General features: G+C 36.6%; 1 protein-coding gene and 1 long non-coding RNA gene across 6 annotated transcripts in view; one reads left to right on the forward strand and one right to left on the reverse strand.

Moving 5' to 3' along the window:
• Positions 1–22,165, forward strand: part of COL24A1 (collagen type XXIV alpha 1 chain) — a 423,812-nt gene that overhangs the window by 383,497 nt on the left and 18,150 nt on the right. Inside the window, exons 52-55 of the mRNA XM_024119550.3 lie at positions 2,830–2,883; positions 8,437–8,472; positions 13,137–13,172; positions 13,277–13,303. Coding sequence (XP_023975318.1) covers positions 2,830–2,883; positions 8,437–8,472; positions 13,137–13,172; positions 13,277–13,303 — 153 coding nt within the window. The remainder of the gene's footprint in view (positions 1–2,829; positions 2,884–8,436; positions 8,473–13,136; positions 13,173–13,276; positions 13,304–22,165) is intronic.
• Positions 1–22,165, reverse strand: part of LOC112063831 (uncharacterized) — a 193,665-nt gene that overhangs the window by 104,344 nt on the left and 67,156 nt on the right. The window lies entirely within an intron of this gene.

Below are 22,165 nucleotides of genomic sequence, written 5' to 3' on the forward strand. Positions count from 1 at the left end.
GCTGGGCCCGTGAGCCGTGGCCGCTGGGCCTGCGCGTCCAGAGCCTGTGCTCCGCAACGGGAGAGGCCGCAGCAGAGGGAGGCCCGCATACCACAAAAAAAAAACAAAAAAAAAAACATAGGGGGCTTCCCTGGTGGCGCAGTGGTTGAGGGTCCGCCTGCCGATGCGGGGGACGTGGGTTCGTGCCCCGGTCCGGGAAGATCCCACATGCCGCGGAGCAGCTGGGCCCGTGAGCCGTGGCCGCTGAGCCTGCGTGTCCGGAGCCTGTGCTCCGCAACGGGAGAGGCCACAACAGTGAGAGGCCTGCGTACCGCAAAAAACAAACAAACAAACAAAACATAAAGCAGTTTCATGTTACAAGCATTAATATAACCAGGGACTAGAGACCACCCCCATGTACCACCTGGAGGAGGCTCGTCTATGACCAGAGCTCCTCAGACCACACTTTGAAAAATTTTTCCCAATAGCTGTGTTTCCTCTGCTCAGGTGTGGGTATCCCCAGAGAGTAACGAGGAACTCCTTTAAGAGTTGGAAAGATCAGGGCTCTGAAGAACTCCAGTTAGCTGTTTAGTGCCTGAAATTGCAAACTGTAGAGAACGTAAATAGGATAGATAAGTCACCAGCAGTAACTGGTTATTGTTTTTGTTTGTTTGCTTTTTTGTTTTTATTAACCACACACTCCTAACTGATGAGATGACCTATAAAACTAAAGAGAAAAAAGGTTAAAAATAAAAGCCAAGTACTGGTTTGACTGTGGTAGTAGCACCTCTATGGCTAACAGCAGCTGCTAAGGCAAGGGTGGAGAGAGCTGAGAGAGAGGAAGGAGAGCAGTTCAGATAGAGGAGAACTGAGTCTTGAAGAAGAATTTTAAAACTGAAAACCACTATCTTGTGCAAATATTAAATGAAAAGTCAAATTTTTAAAATCCTACGCCGCTTCCCTAACTCTTACAATAAATTATTTCCTATAATACAAAGAGCAGTGTTATCATGGGAAATGTTTATTTAAAGACCCCTCTCAACATTTCTCCAGGTGCAAATGTATTAGTTATTTTTATGATTTCTGAAGAACCATGGAAAGCTTGTGCTTTTAGGTAAAGTCCAATTCTTTATCATCCACAGGTGGGTTATGTATGGATAGGCTTCTCTGTAATAAATATTGGTTTTAAGTTCTTACATACATTCAGTTCCCCACTAATTAAATTCATTCATTCTGATTTTATTAAGTTCTCAATTAATTAAATCCTTTCTTGATATTGTCAAAGAGAAGTTGGCTGCCTGCCTAGCCTCTGTCCTAAGCAGAGTCATATGAGGTGCTGTGTCTCTATAAGCCAGGATCTGAGCCTATACTGCTTTGCAGCTCCAGAAATTTTATCAGCTCTCCAATAGTAAGGTTATGGTAACTAGCTCACAAATACAAATTTTTAAGTGCAGATATTCCTATTAAGTCATTGTAGAGACAGATGAAAAGTCTTGCTAGGTTAATATTTAGCAAAAAACTATTATGTACCAGGTACTGGTGTTCAGTTTATGTCCCTATATCATTTACGCCCCATAAAAATCCTGTGAGAGATGCTATTATCCCCATTTTTCTGGTAGGGAAACTAAATCTCTGAAAGGTAATTTGCTGAAAGCCATACGTGGCTAGTATGTAGAGGAGCTGGAATTTGAATCCACATCTGATTGGCTGAATAATATGTACAAATCATTATTTCAGAGAGTTAGATCATGGTCAAATTTATTAGATTGACACTTTCTTGGCTTTTGTTTTTCAGTAATAAGCCAATCTAGAGGATATATTTGATTAGGTTAAGAAATCAAGCCTCTTGATTGTGGACCTTTGTGATTTGGGAACCATATTTTAAAATTATCACTTAAAGTAGATCTTCATATTTAAAAGTGCTTTCATTAGATTTACTTTTAGAGTATCAGGTAATTTCTCTCTTTCTAAGCCAACTTAATCTTAAAGCTATTTGTCAATAGACTGAATGGCATTATAATTATCTCCACTGAGTATTTTCTGTATCTTGGCAGGAGTTGGACAAAGAGAAAGGCTGTTAGATAGCCACATTTATATATGCCACGTTAAGTGGAGCTAGAAACACTGAAATTTGAAGCTACTGGTAGCGGGGGTGGAGGTTGAGGGAAAATAACTAAAACATGTATTTTGTATTCATTAAGAAATGATAGGCTCCATTTTTAGTTTGGGAGGAGTTGACCAGAGATCCAGCTTATTCAAGGTTATCTTCATAATCAAATAGCAGCTTACACTTTCAAAATTGTTTTTCACATTTAATTCTCACAATGGCCCTGTGAAGTAGGTATTCTTATCTTACTGATGAAGAAACCAGAAGTTTAATTGGTCACAAATGACACCCTCTGGTTCTTTCCCATAATTTCTCTCAATTCCATGCTGCATGTCACTCAAACATCTGCTTGTTCAACATCTGTAAATAAATTTATTCAAAATTTTGTCCATGACTCTAGGTAGTCTTTGTTTTATAAAGTAATTGCATTTGTTATGCAATGACACATATATAAAATGGCACCATTGAAGCTATCACCACATAAAAATTGTAATGCTGATTTATCAGTTTGTTAGAAATTATAGAGATTAATTCTCCTAATAGGAAACCATAATAATATGCAGAATTGCATCAAATCAAAATTCCTATGATTTCTGCTAATACCATAAGATTTTGTAATAAACACTGGAATTATGTGGACATGGACTATTTTGCCTTTGTGCAAGACATTTTCTAGAATTTTCCTGAATTATACTGGCATTGAGACTGACTGTTTTTTTTTTTTTTTTTTTTAACCCCAACAGGGAAACACTGGCCCCCTTGGCAGAGAAGGTATAATAGGCCCAAAAGGTAGAACTGTAAGTTTGTCACAATACAGGTCTTTTTAAAATTTCCTTTTATATATATATATATATTTTTTTTTTTTTTTTTTTTAACTTAATCCTATTCTAGAGTAATCCACAAGGGATCACCCTGGGTATTTGAGAAACAAGGATAAAAACAGATGTACATTTTCATCTGGAAGGTTATTCTTGAGAACTTAGAAATCTAATGTAATGAAAAGGTGTACATAGTGAGGTAGGCACTTAAAACTGGAGTTGATAAAGGAAAGAAGAACTGGGTGGCGGAGGAGGGGTTAAGCATTATAAGCATAGGGGTGATCACTAAAGCAATAGAAAGAATCCGTTTTCTGAAGGAGGGAGCATAAGAAAAGGTACGCAGACAGCCAAGATTTGAGTCTTTGGAAGTGCCTATGATAAAGGGATGAAATAGTTGGTGCGAAGAGCAGGAAAACCAGAAAAGCACAAGGTTAAGCTCAGTTTCGAGAAAGGAGTAGCTAACCGTGATCTTTAAGAGAATAAACTGCAGTGGAAGATGGAGTACAGCTTTCAGTGAGGAAGGAAGTAAATACAAATATTTAATAGTAACTTTTCTCAAATTCTTAAACTTTTGGAGTAGGTATGATTATTTGCATTCAAGACATAAGGAAACAGATGACATTTATAGAAGTTCACCTAGTTATTTAAGATAATACAGGTAGTGAATCACATAGATGATATTTCCTACTTCAACAGCAGTGTTCTTTCCACTCCATTCAAGCTATGTCTGGAGAGGAAACTGAAGAGAGTTAACATATGCCTTAGGGAATGCCTAGGGAATGCCAGGGCCTTAGGGAATCTTGCTGTGAAATAAAACAGAAATAAGACAGTGAGGTGGTCACAGGAGGGTTTTACAATACTTACAGTAGTGTAAACATACAAGAGGAAAATTGAGGCTTGGAAAGGAAAGATTCATTCTCTGCAGGGAATCAGTATTTTGAATCATTTGAAAGTGTTGTGTCTATAGACACAGAGTTTTAAAATATAAAATAGAATGTTTCAAATATTAAGTATCACTGTTCTCATTGATAAATTTAGAGAAGAATTCGCCACCAAAGTTTCTGGCTTTTTAATTTAAAAAAATGAAATGTGTAACTCAATATTTCTCTAGATTTGCAGCATTTACCACTCAGAGCTATATAGTCTAAGTGGGAGGTTATAAGTGGGAGAAATCTCATATTTCAGTGGGTGGTTGGTTCTTCAGCAAGCTAAGAAACACATACTGTTCTGATTGTTCTCCTCTGTCAAAAATGTGAAATATTAATTGGTCAAGGAAAATATAAAGAAATGGCTCAATTAAAACATCTTACTGTGTTTTGTTTATAGATAGTTCTTAAAGGCCCTTATAATGCTCAGCATGCACATCAAATTTTTTCCATCTATTTTTTCTATTCTAAGAAGAAACTTCTAAGGAAAGATCACTATGAAAGAATAAGAATTTGAGAATGGCCAGAACACACTGTGGAAGAAAATAGTGGTGGGGGATGGAGGACTTGCTTTTCCAAAAAGGAAAACATTACTTCAGTCTTTGTAAATGAAACTATGTGTTAGTACAAAGAATAGATCGTTGTAACAGGCTAGAGCCCAGAATTAGATCTCAGACTAAATAGGAATTTAATTACAATGCAAATGGTATATCAGTTAGGATGATTTGGACTGCAAGTAATAGGAACCCTGAATCAAACTGGCATTAACAATAAGGAAACTTCTGTCTCATTATGGGAATCCCAGAGTTAGGAAGGGCTTCAGATTTGGTTAATTTGGCGACTTAATCATGTTATCCAAGACTATTTCCATACCTCTGCTCTGCCATCCTGAATGCTATCTTTATAATTAGGCTTAGGGCAAATGACTACAATTTCTCAGGAATCACATCTAGATATAATTATCCAAATTGAAAAAGTGAACTGTATCCCTTGTTTTGGGAAAAATAAAACTTTTTCTAGAAGTCTCCCATTACATTTTTTTTTTCTCACGTCTATTAATCAGCCACACACCCATTCCTATAACAGTGATAGGGAAGGGAGACGAAATTCCTTTTAGTCTAACTACTGCTATAAGAAATTGTAACCCTATTTCACCCAATTTTTTAAAAATCTCAGATGAACTTTTAAAGACTGTTAAAAAAAAAGAAAAGAAGCAATTAAAAATCTTAGAAAAATCATCTAGGAAACTAAAGTATAGCTTAAGGGTTGGGGAGACCTTTTATATAAGATAGGAAATCTGAAAACTATAAAAGAACAGAAGACATATTTGAATACTTGAAAATTTTTAATTTTGTATGGCAAAAGATTCCATAAGTAAAACTAATATAATTGAGAAAAAGTAATTGCAAAGCATACACCATATAATGGGTAATATAAAGAGCTCTACAAATAAGTATGAAAAAGAAAATTTAGTAGAGAATTGAAGAATAAATCCAAAAGGTCAGTAATTATTTGAAAAAATATTCTCCTTTTAGTCAGAGAAATGCAAATTAAGGTAATAATGAGACATGACATCTAACCTCTCAGAAAGGGCTGTAGGAAGAAAGGTATTTTTGTTTATCACTAATAGAAATGTGCCTTTATGGAAAGGTATTTGTTAAAATATATGTACATAATACCCTATGACCAAGCAGTTCCACTTTGAGGAATTTGTCCCAAAGAAATAAAAGTACCCAATAGGGCTTCCCTGGTGGCGCAGTGGTTGAGAGTCAGCCTGCCGATGCGGGGGACACGGGTTCGTGCCCTGGTCAGGGAGGGTCTTGGTTAATTTGGCGACTTAATCATGTTATCCAAGACTATTTCCATACCTCTGCTCTGCCATCCTGAATGCTATCTTTATAATTAGGCTTAGGGCAAATGACTACAATTTCTCAGGAATCACATCTAGATATAATTATCCAAATTGAAAAAGTGAACTGTATCCCTTGTTTTGGGAAAAATAAAACTTTTTCTAGAAGTCTCCCATTACATTTTTTTTTTCTCACGTCTATTAATCAGCCACACACCCATTCCTATAACAGTGATAGGGAAGGGAGACGAAATTCCTTTTAGTCTAACTACTGCTATAAGAAATTGTAACCCTATTTCACCCAATTTTTTAAAAATCTCAGATGAACTTTTAAAGACTGTTAAAAAAAAAGAAAAGAAGCAATTAAAAATCTTAGAAAAATCATCTAGGAAACTAAAGTATAGCTTAAGGGTTGGGGAGACCTTTTATATAAGATAGGAAATCTGAAAACTATAAAAGAACAGAAGACATATTTGAATACTTGAAAATTTTTAATTTTGTATGGCAAAAGATTCCATAAGTAAAACTAATATAATTGAGAAAAAGTAATTGCAAAGCATACACCATATAATGGGTAATATAAAGAGCTCTACAAATAAGTATGAAAAAGAAAATTTAGTAGAGAATTGAAGAATAAATCCAAAAGGTCAGTAATTATTTGAAAAAATATTCTCCTTTTAGTCAGAGAAATGCAAATTAAGGTAATAATGAGATATGACATCTAACCTCTCAGAAAGGGCTGTAGGAAGAAAGGTATTTTTGTTTATCACTAATAGAAATGTGCCTTTATGGAAAGGTATTTGTTAAAATATATGTACATAATACCCTATGACCAAGCAGTTCCACTTTGAGGAATTTGTCCCAAAGAAATAAAAGTACCCAATAGGGCTTCCCTGGTGGCGCAGTGGTTGAGAGTCAGCCTGCCGATGCGGGGGACACGGGTTCGTGCCCTGGTCAGGGAGGGTCCCGCATGCCGCGGAGCGGCTGGGCCCGTGAGCCGTGGCCGCTGGGCCTGCGCGTCCGGAGCCTGTGCTCCGCGACGGGAGAGGCCACAGCAGTGAGAGGCCCGCGTACCACAAAAAAAAATTAAAAGTACCCAATACACTAGGGAAGTTTTACAAAGCTTTTTTTCACAGCACTGTTTGTAATGGCAAAAAAAAAAAAAAAGTATGAAATCACATGAATGCTTATCTGTAGAGGAATGGTTGAGTAAACTCTGATCTATCCACTTTGTGGAATATTAATGCAACTATTAAAAATAATTATTTGTATCTAGTTTGGCTGACTTGCAATTGTTTCATGATGTATGTGTTATTAAGCGTGAAAAATATGATGCATAGAAGAGTATATGATATCAACATTATAAAACATGACCAATCACCCCATACACATGTAAATACATTTGTCAATATCTGATTAGAAAAAAAGTATGAAGCGATATGTACCAGGTTGTTAATACTGGATTGGAGGTGGGGGAGGGCATAAAAAAAAGTTCTGTAAAGATATCTTAAAAATCAGCTTTTTAAAGTTGATATTGTAGTTTGAAATGAATTAAGGACAAGATAGGAAACACAAAAGAAGTAACATAAATAGTGAATAGTAATGAAACAGTATTTTTAGCCTGCAAGATTAACAAAAAGTGATAGTACATCATAGCATGTATCAGAAGAAACATGTACTCCCATATATTGCAATTGTGAATGCAATTTCAAACAAACTTTCTGGAGGACAATTTTTATCAAAAATTTTTAAGAGTTCAAGGATATTTATCACAGTGCTGTTTATCATGACAAAAATTAGAAAAAAATTTAATAGGCAATTCATTTAAAATATAGTTTTTTAAATACTGATAAGCATTATAGTTATGTGGGAATTGTAGATTGATATAGAAAAGCATAAATATTTTGAAGGTGCAAATTCAGGTTACAGAAAAGATGAGTAGTAGTATCTCATTTTTTAATAAAAAAAATACATACACAATTTCCACAAGGAACATGAAAATATTAACAGGAATAACAGTAGTGACATCCAACAACAGCAGAGTTCACATTGTCTTCAAGTGCACATGGAACATTCACTGAAATAAACCATATTTTAGATCATAAAACAAATTTTACTAAACTTAAAATAACAGAAGTCATGTAAGGTATATTCTCTGGCCATAACAGAATTAAACTAAGAATCAATAAACTAGAAAGATAATAGGAAAATCCTTAAACACTTGAAAATTAAACCTCACACTTCTAAATAATTCAAGGACCAGAGTGTCTCAAAGAAAGTTAGAAAATATTTTGAACTGACTGAAAATGTATACGCAACATACCAAAATTTATGGGATATAGCTCAGAAGGAAGAATAAAAAAAAAGAAGATAAAAGAGAAGGAGGAAACCACCCTGGAAGCAGGGTTTTTCAATGGCTTCTAAATATTAGAAGAATTTAACCTGTTAATTTTCTTTCTAAATTATTTTGCCTTTGACTGTCAGATCAGCTGTTTTGACTTAATTGAATGAATAAGTAGCATAACCCTATCTCACTTTAAGGTGGAACTAGGCATAGCAAAACAGACATGGTGAGTCAATAGATTGTATTTGTTTTGCTTTGCTTAACTTAGGAAAATCAGAATTTATATAACTTACAAGTCTTGCTAGATAGGAAAAAAACCAACAGAAATTATCATGCTTCTGTATACAGCCTCAACTACATTTGATAAATAACTATCAACAACACTAAACTAACATTTTTTTTTTTTCTTTCAGGGACCCATAGGTGAAAAAGGCTTTAGAGGTGAAACTGTAAGTTTAACTAAATTTGTGGTAATAGTATCACAGGTCACTAGGTTATAAGCTCTATGAAAGCAAGGACCTTTTTTTATTTTTTCATTATTATGTCCCTGATACTTGTGGCATGAAAATAAAATAACAGTTTGCAGGAAGAAAACTAACCTATATATATAGAACTAACCTACATGGTATATTGCAGTGAAACCTGATAAGCCCTAAACATGTTTAAGAATCTGCCAGTCACATTCTTTCCAAATCACTGTGTGAAACTGAATATTTGCCTTGTCAGGCATCAGGAGAGGAGGTGTGAGCCTTCTTCACCAGTGCCAGAGCAAGAGGACTGTCAAGTCACTTTAGATATATACCACTAGATCCAGTCAGCACCCAGGAGGGCTGCAAAGCAGAAGCAAATCATTAGTTGTATATTTCAGCCAACTGGAAACAATGGTGAGAAGATGGGCAAAAGGTACACAGCATTTTCAGGACTAAATGGCTTACACTGGCACTATTTCCTATTTTTCTTGGATGTCAATTCTTCCACGTTAAAGAAGATATTTTGTAAAGGGGCCACTTTCCCAGCAGAACTTATTAAAGCAGCAGTCATAAACAGAGGGCATGCATGGAGTGAAATGAGGGGTATTGAAGCCAAGTATAGAAGGCATATAGGAATAAACTTGAAGATAGCAGTAAAGTCTTGCTTAAAAGTTAATGATATTCTATAGTGACAGCTGAGATCTTTGCTTTTCACCATAGGGTAAGCTTGGGGCTCAGAGTAGGTAAATTATAGTTATATTAGTTTGCTGAGGAAGGAAATTTATGTGATTTCAGAGCCTAAGAATCCTCAAAGTATTAAAATAGATGTGTTTAATTTGCAGCAATGTGTCCCTTATATTTTCTCAGCAGACTTACTTAACAGGAAGCAAGGATGTTTGCACACAGTGAAGCTATATGCCCCCCGGCTCCCGCTGGAGGAGTGGAAAGGGAAAAGAAAAAATAGGGAGGCTTGGAATTAACCCATATTCCATACCTGTCTCCAACTGCCTCCCTGACCTATCCTCTCCAAGTACTGTGGCTAGAACATGAGCTCCATCAAGATTAGGAAGCCTCGAGTGCCTATGAAAATGGCTGTCACAAACATTTCATGTGAAAAAAATTCCCTATTTGTACATGCATGTGACCTTCTTTCTCCAGATACAAAACATTAAGAAGAAGAAAAATGATAAAAGGCTTGAAAATCACAGTTCTAAAGTGAATCTTGGAGATTATCTTCACCAAACCTATTATGTTACACTCGAGATATCTGAGATCCAAATGTGCAGCAGCTCCCTCAAGGACATGCAGCTAATTAGGTACAGAGATAAGACCAGAGCCCAGATCTTCCAAACCCATGCTATTGTGCTTTTCTATTAATCATAGTACCTCTCAGAAAATAAGGGTTAGGAGCAACTTGGGTAAGGAAGATGGTATGTACACATCCTTCACCTACTTTAAGAGCAGCCCACATACAGATTCCACATGAATGGACTCCTGATATGCAGTTATCCCCTAGGGCTTATAGGGGATAACTCATGAATTCACTCATTCCATCTTAATCACATTACTGTCTAATAATAAATCTTATTTAATATTACTAAACTCCCAATTAAACCCTCTAAACCAGTGGTTCTCAACCAGGAGCCATTTTGCTCCCCCTCCCAGGAGACATTTGGCAATGTGTGGAGACATTTATGGTTGTCACAACTGGAGAAAAGGGAAAGTTGCTAGTGGCATCTAGTGTGCAGAGACCAGGGATGCTGCTAAGCATCTACCGTGCAAACTTCTCAGTTTAAGAATGAGGAAAGGGAAGCTCTCTGTACATAAGCCAGCCTAAAGTAAAGATCCTGAAACTAAAGATTGCATTTATGTAAAGGCAAAGTCTAACATAGTCAGGTTTAAGGACATACACTTACCAGTATTTTTCAAATTTAATGAAAAAAATATGTTACTTTTGAAGGATCATATGGAAATTGTGGGATTAAATGGAGAGACAGTCTATTGTCAAAGGTAGTGCTTTCACTACAGCCAAATAACCACTATAACCATTCACATTAATTTGGTTCCCCTATAGGAAATTAACATAGACAATTGTAGTTTTATTATAAACTGTATGATAACCTTCTTTATATACTTGTTTATATAATATCTAGAGAGAGTGAATCACTTTTCCTTAGTGGTGGGTTAGGTAGAAGAATAAAAAAGAACTAATAAATACTATATTGTTGGAATAATATTTTGTTTTACTTGGCCTTATTCTATGCATTTGCTTCATTGGGGTTGTCCTGTCCTGTCTTGTTTGGTTTGAAGTATTTTATCATATTAGTGGTGATCTGACTCATTCTGGTAACAAGCTGAAGTGAACTCAGTAAAAATAGTTTCTTCTTTCTATGACAAAATGCTTTTTCACAAAGATAAGGTAGATATTTCGTACTGAACCTTCAGTGAGATCTTGCAGATGTCAGAAATGTGCTAAGTAGAGTAAAATGTCAACTGTTTATTTTTACAATGCTGATCCAAAATGGAGAAACTTACACAGCCAATTTCACTCTTGAGCCTCTGTATATTTAAAAGGCTGTCTCCAACATGAAATTTCTCTAACTTATCATGCCACTTCTGAGGTAAAAGTTTGATGCATTTTCTGCTTTAACCTATAATCATAAACCATGCAAACTAAGAAATATCCAGCAGGCATGGTGTTGGAGCACTCTATCCTTTTTAAGTTTCTATGTGTTGTTTGTTCTTATTGTCACAGTATATTTAGAATCAACAGCTTTGGCAATAAAAGATGCTTAAGTCAAGCATAGCATTAATATTATTCAAAACTCAGTTGAAGATAAATTTTGCTTTGCCATCTTTTAACTACAATCTGAATTTGACTCAGTGTAGTCTTAACATTCAATTGACCATCCAGTAAGTTAAATTTTGAACATTCTTAAGAGTGATTACTGTTGTTTAGTTTTGAAAAATGTCAGCATAACTTTTCACATTTTACTATATACCTTTCAACTATTCTAATTTCTAAATCAATACTAGTTAATTTAAACATTATTCATTCATTCGTTACCAATCTTTGAACACCTACTATGTATTAGGCACTATTCCTGTTCCAGAAAATGAGAGGATGACTAAGACACTTTTAAAGGTCTGTAGGACTTTCCAATTTTTTATGTACTATGGAATGCAGAAGTGGTTAGTTGAAGAAGAAGGTGGCAAGGTGGGTATAGAGTTTTAAAGAAGTATTGATAGAGGAATGGGAATTAAATAGACAGAAGAGGTAAGGAGGAGCATTCCTGGTCAAGGAAATAGCACATGTGGGAGAATGCATGTGTGAAAGAATTTGGACGATTCAGAGATCTGTAAGTGGCTGGTTATAGATGGAGTGTAGGATGGGTTGGGGAGAGTAAGTGGAAATAAGGCCCAGACCTTGAAGAAGAGGCAGGGGTGCATATTGACTAAGGACATATACTTTGGTATTTAACTGACTTGGATTTTAATCCTATCTCTGCCCTTTACTTGCTGGTTACTTGGCCATTCCATTTTCTTAACTGTGAAGTAGAAATATAGCATACAACTTGGCATACAGTGAGTTCTTAATAAATGAGCACACAGCTTGAGACACAGTGAGCTCTCAGTAAATGGTATCTATGACTGAAAAGAAGTTTATACTTTATCCACTAAGCAGTAAAAAGCCATTGAATGATTTTAATTAAATAATGATATGATTAGATTTCAATTTTATAAGCAGAATGTAGTTAGCACAGTAGAGAGAATAAAGTCAGTAAGTCAAATTAGGAGTCCAGGCACAGCATGATATCTTAGTCAGCTGGGGCTCCTATAACAAATAGCTGTGGGCTTGATGGCTTAAACAACAAACATTTATTTTTCATAGTTCTGGAGACTGGGAAATCCAAGGTTAAGGTGCTCACAGATTCCATATCTAATGAGGGTCCTCTACCTGGTTTGCAGATAGCTAGCTGCCTTCTTGCTACGACCTCAAACGGTAGAGAGAGAGCATCTCTCTCATGTCTCTTCTTATAAGGGCACTACCATTCACAAAGGCTCCACATGATTTAATTAGCTCCCAAAGACCCCACCTCTAAATATCATCACACTGGAGATTAGGGCTTCAATATATGCATGTAAGAGGGGACATAAACATTTAGTCCATAGCACATGATCAGCACTAAACTAAGAGAGTTGCTGTGAGGATGGAGTAGTAGTATTTTGGGAAGATTTGGAGGTCAAATCAACAGTAGTGGGTAACGAAATTATAGGTGGATGTTGAAGGAGAAGGAGATGTCTAAGGACACTTTAGTTTCCATTTTTTACAATTAGTTGGATGGTAGATAGAAATAATGGGGAAAATAGAATTAACATTTTTAAATGTTACAAGTTTATTAAAATGAATAAATTTAGTTTCTAGTAATAACAAAACATGTGAGTATATATTCAGCTTGTTGATGAATGTGGGTGACAGCTGAGTTCAAGAACATATTACTTCAAAATACTAAAATAACTTTGAATCCTATCACTTGCCTCATATGAAAAGGCAATGATAGCAGTTGAATCTTAGTCATCTTGTTTATACCAAACCAAAAGCATAGTATATACATAATGTGATTTGTCTCCATTTCTTCCAGGGTCCTCAAGGACCGAGAGGTCAACCAGGGCCTCCAGTGAGTTTATTTACATTTATATCTGTTTACCATTGATGCTTATATGCCTGCTTGGTTTGCGATATCTACTTAATAAATACTTTAAAAATCTTTTTATGTTATAGGGTCCACCTGGAGCATCAGGCCCAAGAGTAAGTTTTCTTGGTTTTGTTTATTTTATCTTAGTATAAGATAATTTTTTAAAGCTTCTTCTATTAACTCCCTGTTAAAAGGTATCCCTATTGCCTACCTCTGTTCTTTTTGTTAATCTGATATAGAGTCTTCCCAACTATAATAAAACTTGAAATCCAAGCCTCAGAGTTCTTGCTTGTCTATAAAATGGGGATGGTATCTCTTACTTTCTTGGGTGGATTTGAGTTTTAAATAAGAAGTAAAGTACTCACACAATGTCTGACATAATTAATGTTCCAAAATACTAACTCCCTCCATTTCTTCCTGTTTCTGGGTCCTAGCTCTCCTTTTTCAAATGTTCTTTTTTGCCAACCAGAGTTATCCACTTTTTAGGCTTTACATGAACTCTTTTCAGTTGCTGCTGGCCATAGAAGCCCTGGGACTTCTCATGTATTTGCTCGTGACCGATCACAACCCAAAACTTGCTACTCCTATCTTTGAGGTGATACTTCCATTACTTCATTATCAGCTATCATCTCCTGGCCTCAGTGTTCCAAGACTGGTTTCTCTGATGCGTTGTATCCACTCTCCTACTCAGTAATATCTTTGTTTTCCTGCTTTCTACAAGAGGTCTCCTTCTATCTTCAACCTCACCCATGCCCCATTCCTGCAGAATCAGAATCCTGGTCAAATGCAGTGGTCCTTGGTCAGATTTCCTGCCTAAAGGAAATCCGCTGTTGGCTACACTGTCCAAACAAAAGGCCATTCCTATGCCTTCCAAGCCTTACTTATTTCCACATGCTTCTCTGGTATCATTTGGATCTTTGAAAGCTCTACCTGGTGGATCACTGCGGTCCACTCCCAGCAGGTCAGGAACTCTTCATTCCCCTCAGCTTTTCATCAGGGCAAGGAATAACTTTTAAGCAAAGTGCCACAGAAGATGGTCTCCTTGGAAACAAGACATCTATTTCTCTATGATTTTTTAAAATTACTCCCCCTTTCTGGCCATCTGACTGATGGGGATTGAAACCTTCCCTGGCATGAACATCAGTGGGCATGTCCTTTTTTAAATCTTTAGATTATTCTCCACTTCTCTGTTCTTCCTTTTCCTCCTGGATCCTCACAATGCATGGGTTAGAAAAACCCTCATCAGTTGCCTTCTCACCTTATAATGACTTTGATATATCATAGCTGCTTTCTTAATAAAGAACAAGTTCTAAAAGATCATATATCATTGGCAAATTAGAGGTGTTCAGTGAAAATTTTCACATTGAAGTGCCAAATTTGGGGGCACCACATCCCTCTCTCACTTGAAAAATGTTTGTGTGTGTTCCTGTACAGCCAAAATGAATTAGGACATGTGAGAGGTTTTTGGTCTGAGAAAAATGTGGATAAGAAAATATACTTATGAAAAAAAAAAAGAAAATATACTTTGAGGAATTATTAGGAGGATTAAATGAAAAAGTATATGTGCTTGACACATTATAGGTGCTCAGCTAACATTAGTTTCTTTGTTTCCTTCTTCCCTTTCTCTCCTTTCTGTCTTCCTTGTTCCTGGCTAGTATGAAACCCAGTTTCTTTATACTGTCTTTCTGGGACTTGCAGAGACCATTGTAGGAAAGTGGCAGTGTAGCCTTGAAAAAAAGACTTTCAGAGTAGAAGTTTACATGCCACTAAGAAAATAGCGACATATTCCTTCTAAACTCAAACTATGATCATATCTTCTGTGAAACTCTTCTTAATTCCATCCCCTCGTTGCACTGCAAGATAGAACTGATCACTTCCCCTTCTTCATTCATACTCATTTATTTTCATGCCCATTTCCATGTATTAGACTGTGAACTCTCTGAAGGTAAGCAATGTGTTCTGTATCTCTTTTCCATTCAAGCCCTTACGAAGTGTCTATTGAATGAATGAATAAATGCAAACAGGCAAGTTGCAACTCTTAGAAAATTTCAGTGGGAATCCTCCAAGCCAGAAGACTTCACTTGTAGGGAAATAATGTCTAGAATGGAATAGGATCATATTAGAATTAGAGATAGAAGTCTTCTTAGTAATTATTTTAGACTGTGAATTGTCACTCATTAGTTGGTGGATCATAAGATCAACATGGTGAGTCTCAGCATTCTTTTGAAATGAAATTAAAATAGAAAAGTGTGGGGAGTGACTGTTTAATGGGTACAGGGTTTCTTTTAGAGGTGATGAAAATGTTGTGAAATTAAATAGTGGTAATGGTTGCACAGCACAGTGAATCTACCAGAGCAATAAACTGGATACTTTAAATTGACTAAAATGGTGAATTTTATGTTATGTGAATTTTACTCAATTTTTAAGAAAAGCACAAAAAAGAACACCCTAGGACCTACTGTACAGGACAGAGAACTATATTCAATATCTTGTAATAACCTACAGTGGAAAAGAATCTGAAAAATAATAGATAAATAAAGATATAGAGAGATATAGATTATAATATGTATAACAATCACTTTGCTGTACATCTGAAACTAACACAACATTGTAAATCAACTATACTTCAATTTAAAAAAACATAATAAGTATATCACCACTAGTAGGGAAAAATATGTTTTGTAAAAGTTTTCAGTTAAATATATGTTTGTGTGAACCTTATCATGATATAAAAATGTATTTATTACTATGGGTCAAGATAAGAAAAGTTTGAAAGTCCAGCCCCCTCTTTTTAAGACCTATAAGTAACTTGCTCAAGTTCCTAAAGTAGAATAGCTAAAGAGAAATGTTTCAGGAAAAGGAATATATATTGATGGTGCTTTTGAATTTGAGGATATTATCAGGGTGATGACCAGACCTCAGTGCACATGGTAAGATATTTAGAAACTGACCAAAAAAAAATTACAACAGGATGTCAAAGTTAACCACAAATGGTTGGTGGGATAAAGGATGGGTGTGTGTGTGTGTGTGTGTGTGTGTGTGTGTGTGTGTGTGTGTGCAACAGGATGTCAAAGTTAACCACAAATGGTTGGTGGGATAAAGGATGGGTGTGTGTGTGTGTGTGTGTGTGTGTGTGTGTGTGTGTGTGAGATGTGGGGAGTGGAAATAATAAAAATTGAAAATCATTAAATGAGATAAGGAATTTTCAACTTAATGATACCAGTTAATGGGTCAGCTGTGAAACCTGGATTGGTGAATTGAGAGGTTGCAGCAGCTGCGGGTATCATCCTGGTTCCCTAGAACAAGCAATTGCCTCTACCATGGAGAGGTGCATGACCTGAAATCAGTTCCCACCCCATAAATGTTTTCACCATCCAGTGATCTTAAAATTTTAGATGGCTGGAAAATAACACTTCTTAAAGTACTGGGGTGCCCAGACTAGATCTGCATTATACTCAAATAAATTGGAAAGGAACTGTGAATATTACATCCCCTCAAGGTATAATGAATCCTCCTAATTTCCTTCATTTGTCCCACTAATCCTGATAACTCCTTATTCTCAGTGCACGTTTTTATAAACCTTAAGTGATTTTCATGTGAAAATATGTTCTCTCTAGCTAGAGTACATGGAGGAAGCTATTTCTTTTGGATTCCCTTATTGGACCTAATGAGAGTTCCACACTTAGGTGGGGACGCTTAGATGTTGCTGATTGACTTCCCAGGCAAATCATCTTAATACCATCTCTCTGGGCCTGCCCTCCCTACAGGCTACCCTTGAGAAAAAATTAATAAATTCAGCAAATTGAATGCCTACTATGTGCCAGGCATGAGCTAGGATTTGGGAATAATACACTGGAATTATAGGAATAAAAAAATTTATGAGTAGCCAAGTTTTATGACATTCTTTTCTTCTAATGCCTATTGTGGGGGAAAAAACCCTGCCTTTTTCATGGAGTTGACATTTGTACTGTTGGTGGTTAAAATTGCTAGTACCTTAGCTTGAATCTAGTACCAAACGCTACACTACTAATCTACTAAAAGTCACTGTATTCTTCATTGCCACATTCTCACAGAAAACGAACCATGGTCATTTCAATTAAGAATATCCTACAGTTTATTCATCCATCCAGTCCTCTATTCATGGGTGTTTAAGCTGTTTCCAATCTTTTTCCTAATAGAAACAGTATGTATGTCTTGTCCATATACATATTTTGTGGAATATCTCTAGGACCTGTTCCCAGAAGTGGGATGGTTAGCTGTAAGGGATAATGAGCATACTTACTTACTTATTATTTTTAATTGTGGTAAAATATACATAAAATTTATCATTTTAACCATCTTTAAGTGTACTCTTCAGTAGCATTAAGTACATTCACACTGCTGTGTAACTATCACCACCAGTCATCTCTAGAACTTTTTTCATCGTCTAAGACTGAAACTCTGATCCATTAAACAGTAATTCCCCATTCCTCCTTTCCCCAGTCCCTAAAAACCTACCATTCTACTTTCTATCTCTCTAGTAATTTGATTACTCTAGATACCTCCTATAAGTGGAATCATATAGTATTTGAACTTTTTTGTCTGGTTTTCTTCACTTAGCATAATGTCTTCAAGGTTAATCCATGTTGTAGCATGTGTCAGAATTTCTTTCCTTTTTAAGGCTGAATAATTTCCATTGTATGTATATACCACATTTTGTTTATCCAGATGGACACTTGGGTTGCTTCCACCTTTTGCTATTGTGAATAATGCTGCTATAAACATAGTGTACAAATATCTGTTTGAGTCCCTGCCTTTTTAAAAAAATATATCTTTATTGGAGTATAACTGCTTCACAACACTGAGCTAGCCCCTGTTGCATAACAAAATGAATCAGCCATATGCATAGATACATCCACATATCCCCTCTCTCTTGAGCCCTCCTCCCATCCTCCCTATCCCACCCCTCTAGGTCGTCGCAAAGCAATGAGCTGATCTCCCTGTGCTACGCTGCTGCTTCCCACCAGCTAACTATTTTACATTTGGCACAAGACAGAGAACTATATTCAATATCTTGTAATAACCTACAGTGGAAAAGAATCTGAAAAATAATAGATAAATAAAGATATAGAGAGATATAGATTATAATATGTATAACAATCACTTTGCTGTACATCTGAAACTAACACAACATTGTAAATCAACTATACTTCAATTTAAAAAAACATAATAAGTATATCACCACTAGTAGGGAAAAATATGTTTTGTAAAAGTTTTCAGTTAAATATATGTTTGTGTGAACCTTATCATGATATAAAAATGTATTTATTACTATGGGTCAAGATAAGAAAAGTTTGAAAGTCCAGCCCCCTCTTTTTAAGACCTATAAGTAACTTGCTCAAGTTCCTAAAGTAGAATAGCTAAAGAGAAATGTTTCAGGAAAAGGAATATATATTGATGGTGCTTTTGAATTTGAGGATATTATCAGGGTGATGACCAGACCTCAGTGCACATGGTAAGATATTTAGAAACTGACCAAAAAAAAATTACAACAGGATGTCAAAGTTAACCACAAATGGTTGGTGGGATAAAGGATGGGTGTGTGTGTGTGTGTGTGTGTGTGTGTGTGTGTGTGTGTGAGATGTGGGGAGTGGAAATAATAAAAATTGAAAATCATTAAATGAGATAAGGAATTTTCAACTTAATGATACCAGTTAATGGGTCAGCTGTGAAACCTGGATTGGTGAATTGAGAGGTTGCAGCAGCTGCGGGTATCATCCTGGTTCCCTAGAACAAGCAATTGCCTCTACCATGGAGAGGTGCATGACCTGAAATCAGTTCCCACCCCATAAATGTTTTCACCATCCAGTGATCTTAAAATTTTAGATGGCTGGAAAATAACACTTCTTAAAGTACTGGGGTGCCCAGACTAGATCTGCGTTATACTCAAATAAATTGGAAAGGAACTGTGAATATTACATCCCCTCAAGGTATAATGAATCCTCCTAATTTCCTTCATTTGTCCCACTAATCCTGATAACTCCTTATTCTCAGTGCACGTTTTTATAAACCTTAAGTGATTTTCATGTGAAAATATGTTCTCTCTAGCTAGAGTACATGGAGGAAGCTATTTCTTTTGGATTCCCTTATTGGACCTAATGAGAGTTCCACACTTAGGTGGGGACGCTTAGATGTTGCTGATTGACTTCCCAGGCAAATCATCTTAATACCATCTCTCTGGGCCTGCCCTCCCTACAGGCTACCCTTGAGAAAAAATTAATAAATTCAGCAAATTGAATGCCTACTATGTGCCAGGCATGAGCTAGGATTTGGGAATAATACACTGGAATTATAGGAATAAAAAAATTTATGAGTAGCCAAGTTTTATGACATTCTTTTCTTCTAATGCCTATTGTGGGGGAAAAAACCCTGCCTTTTTCATGGAGTTGACATTTGTACTGTTGGTGGTTAAAATTGCTAGTACCTTAGCTTGAATCTAGTACCAAACGCTACACTACTAATCTACTAAAAGTCACTGTATTCTTCATTGCCACATTCTCACAGAAAACGAACCATGGTCATTTCAATTAAGAATATCCTACAGTTTATTCATCCATCCAGTCCTCTATTCATGGGTGTTTAAGTTGTTTCCAATCTTTTTCCTAATAGAAACAGTATGTATGTCTTGTCCATATACATATTTTGTGGAATATCTCTAGGACCTGTTCCCAGAAGTGGGATGGTTAGCTGTAAGGGATAATGAGCATACTTACTTACTTATTATTTTTAATTGTGGTAAAATATACATAAAATTTATCATTTTAACCATCTTTAAGTGTACTCTTCAGTAGCATTAAGTACATTCACACTGCTGTGTAACTATCACCACCAGTCATCTCTAGAACTTTTTTCATCGTCTAAGACTGAAACTCTGATCCATTAAACAGTAATTCCCCATTCCTCCTTTCCCCAGTCCCTAAAAACCTACCATTCTACTTTCTATCTCTCTAGTAATTTGATTACTCTAGATACCTCCTATAAGTGGAATCATATAGTATTTGAACTTTTTTGTCTGGTTTTCTTCACTTAGCATAATGTCTTCAAGGTTAATCCATGTTGTAGCATGTGTCAGAATTTCTTTCCTTTTTAAGGCTGAATAATTTCCATTGTATGTATATACCACATTTTGTTTATCCAGATGGACACTTGGGTTGCTTCCACCTTTTGCTATTATGAATAATGCTGCTATAAACATAGTGTACAAATATCTGTTTGAGTCCCTGCCTTTTTAAAAAAATATATCTTTATTGGAGTATAACTGCTTCACAACACTGAGCTAGCCCCTGTTGCATAACAAAATGAATCAGCCATATGCATAGATACATCCACATATCCCCTCTCTCTTGAGCCCTCCTCCCATCCTCCCTATCCCACCCCTCTAGGTCGTCGCAAAGCAATGAGCTGATCTCCCTGTGCTACGCTGCTGCTTCCCACCAGCTAACTATTTTACATTTGGCACAAGACTTGTACTCAGAAAACTATAAAACACTGATCAAAGAAATCAAAGATGACATAAACAGATAGGGAAATATACCATGTTCTTGGATTGGAAGAATCAATATTGTGAAAATGACTATACTACCCAAAGCAATCTATAGATTCAGTGCAATCCCTATCAAATTACCAATGGCATTCTTCACAGAATTAGAACAAAAATTTTTACAATTTGTATGGAAACACAAAAGACCCCGAATAGCCAAAGCAATCTTGAGAAAGAAAAACGGAGCTGGAGAAATCAGGCTCCCTGACTTCAAACTATACTACAAAGCTACAGTAATCAAGACAGTATGGGGCTTCCCTGGTGGCACAGTGGTTAAGAATCCACCTGCCAATGCAGGGGACAGGGGGTTGAGCCCTGGTCTGGGAAGATCCCACATGCCGTGGAACCACTAAGCCCGTACTGAGCCTGCGCTCTAGAGCCCGTGAGACACAACTACTGAGCCCGCGTGCGACAACTACTGAAGCCCATGTGCCTAGAGGCCGTGCTCCGCAACAAGAGAATCCACTGCAATGAGAAGCCCAAGCACCGCAAGAAAGAGTAGCTCCCGCTCGCCGCAACTAGAGAAAGCCCGCAAGCAGCAATGAAGACCCAACGCAGCCAAAAATAAATAAATTAATTAAATTTTTTAAAGAAAGGGCTTCCCTGGTGGTGCAGTGGTTGAGAGTCTGCCTGCCGATGCAGGGGACACTGGTTCATGCCCCGGTCCGGGAAGATCCCACATGCCCCGGAGCGGCTAGGCCCATGATCCATGGCTGCTGAGCCTGTGCGTCCGGAGCCTGTGCTCCACAACGGGAGAGGCCACAACAGTGAGAGGCCTGGGTACCACAAAAAAAAAAAAAAAAAAGGTATGGTACTGGCACAGAAACAGAAATATAGGTCAATGGTACAGGACAGAAAGCCCAGAGATAAACCCACGCACATAATGGCCACCTAATTTATGACAAAGGAGGCAAGAACATACAATGGAGAAAAGACAGCCTCTTCAATAAGTGGTGCTGGGAAAACTGGACAGCTACATGTAAAAGAATGAAATTAGAACACTACCTAACACCATACACAAAAATAAACTCCAAATGGATTAAAGAGTCCCTGCCTTTAATTCATTTCCATATATACCCAGAAGTGAAACTGCTGGATCATATGGTAATTTTATGTTTAACTTTATGAGGAATTGCTATACTGTTTTCCATAGCAGGTACACCATTTCACATTCCCACCAATAGTACACAGGGTTCCAATTTCTCCACATCCTCCCTCACATTTGTTGTATTCTGTTTGTTTGATAACAGCCATCCTAATGGGTGTGAAGTGGCAGATAAATGTTTTGACTTGCATTTCCTTAATGATTACAGATGTTGAGCATCTTTTCATGTGCTCATTGGCTTATATGTATTTTCTTTGGGGAAACTGGCTTACATATCTTCTTCGGAAAAAT

Source organism: Physeter macrocephalus, chromosome 4 (assembly GCF_002837175.3).
Source record: "Physeter macrocephalus isolate SW-GA chromosome 4, ASM283717v5, whole genome shotgun sequence".
Lineage (NCBI taxonomy): Eukaryota > Metazoa > Chordata > Mammalia > Artiodactyla > Physeteridae > Physeter > Physeter macrocephalus.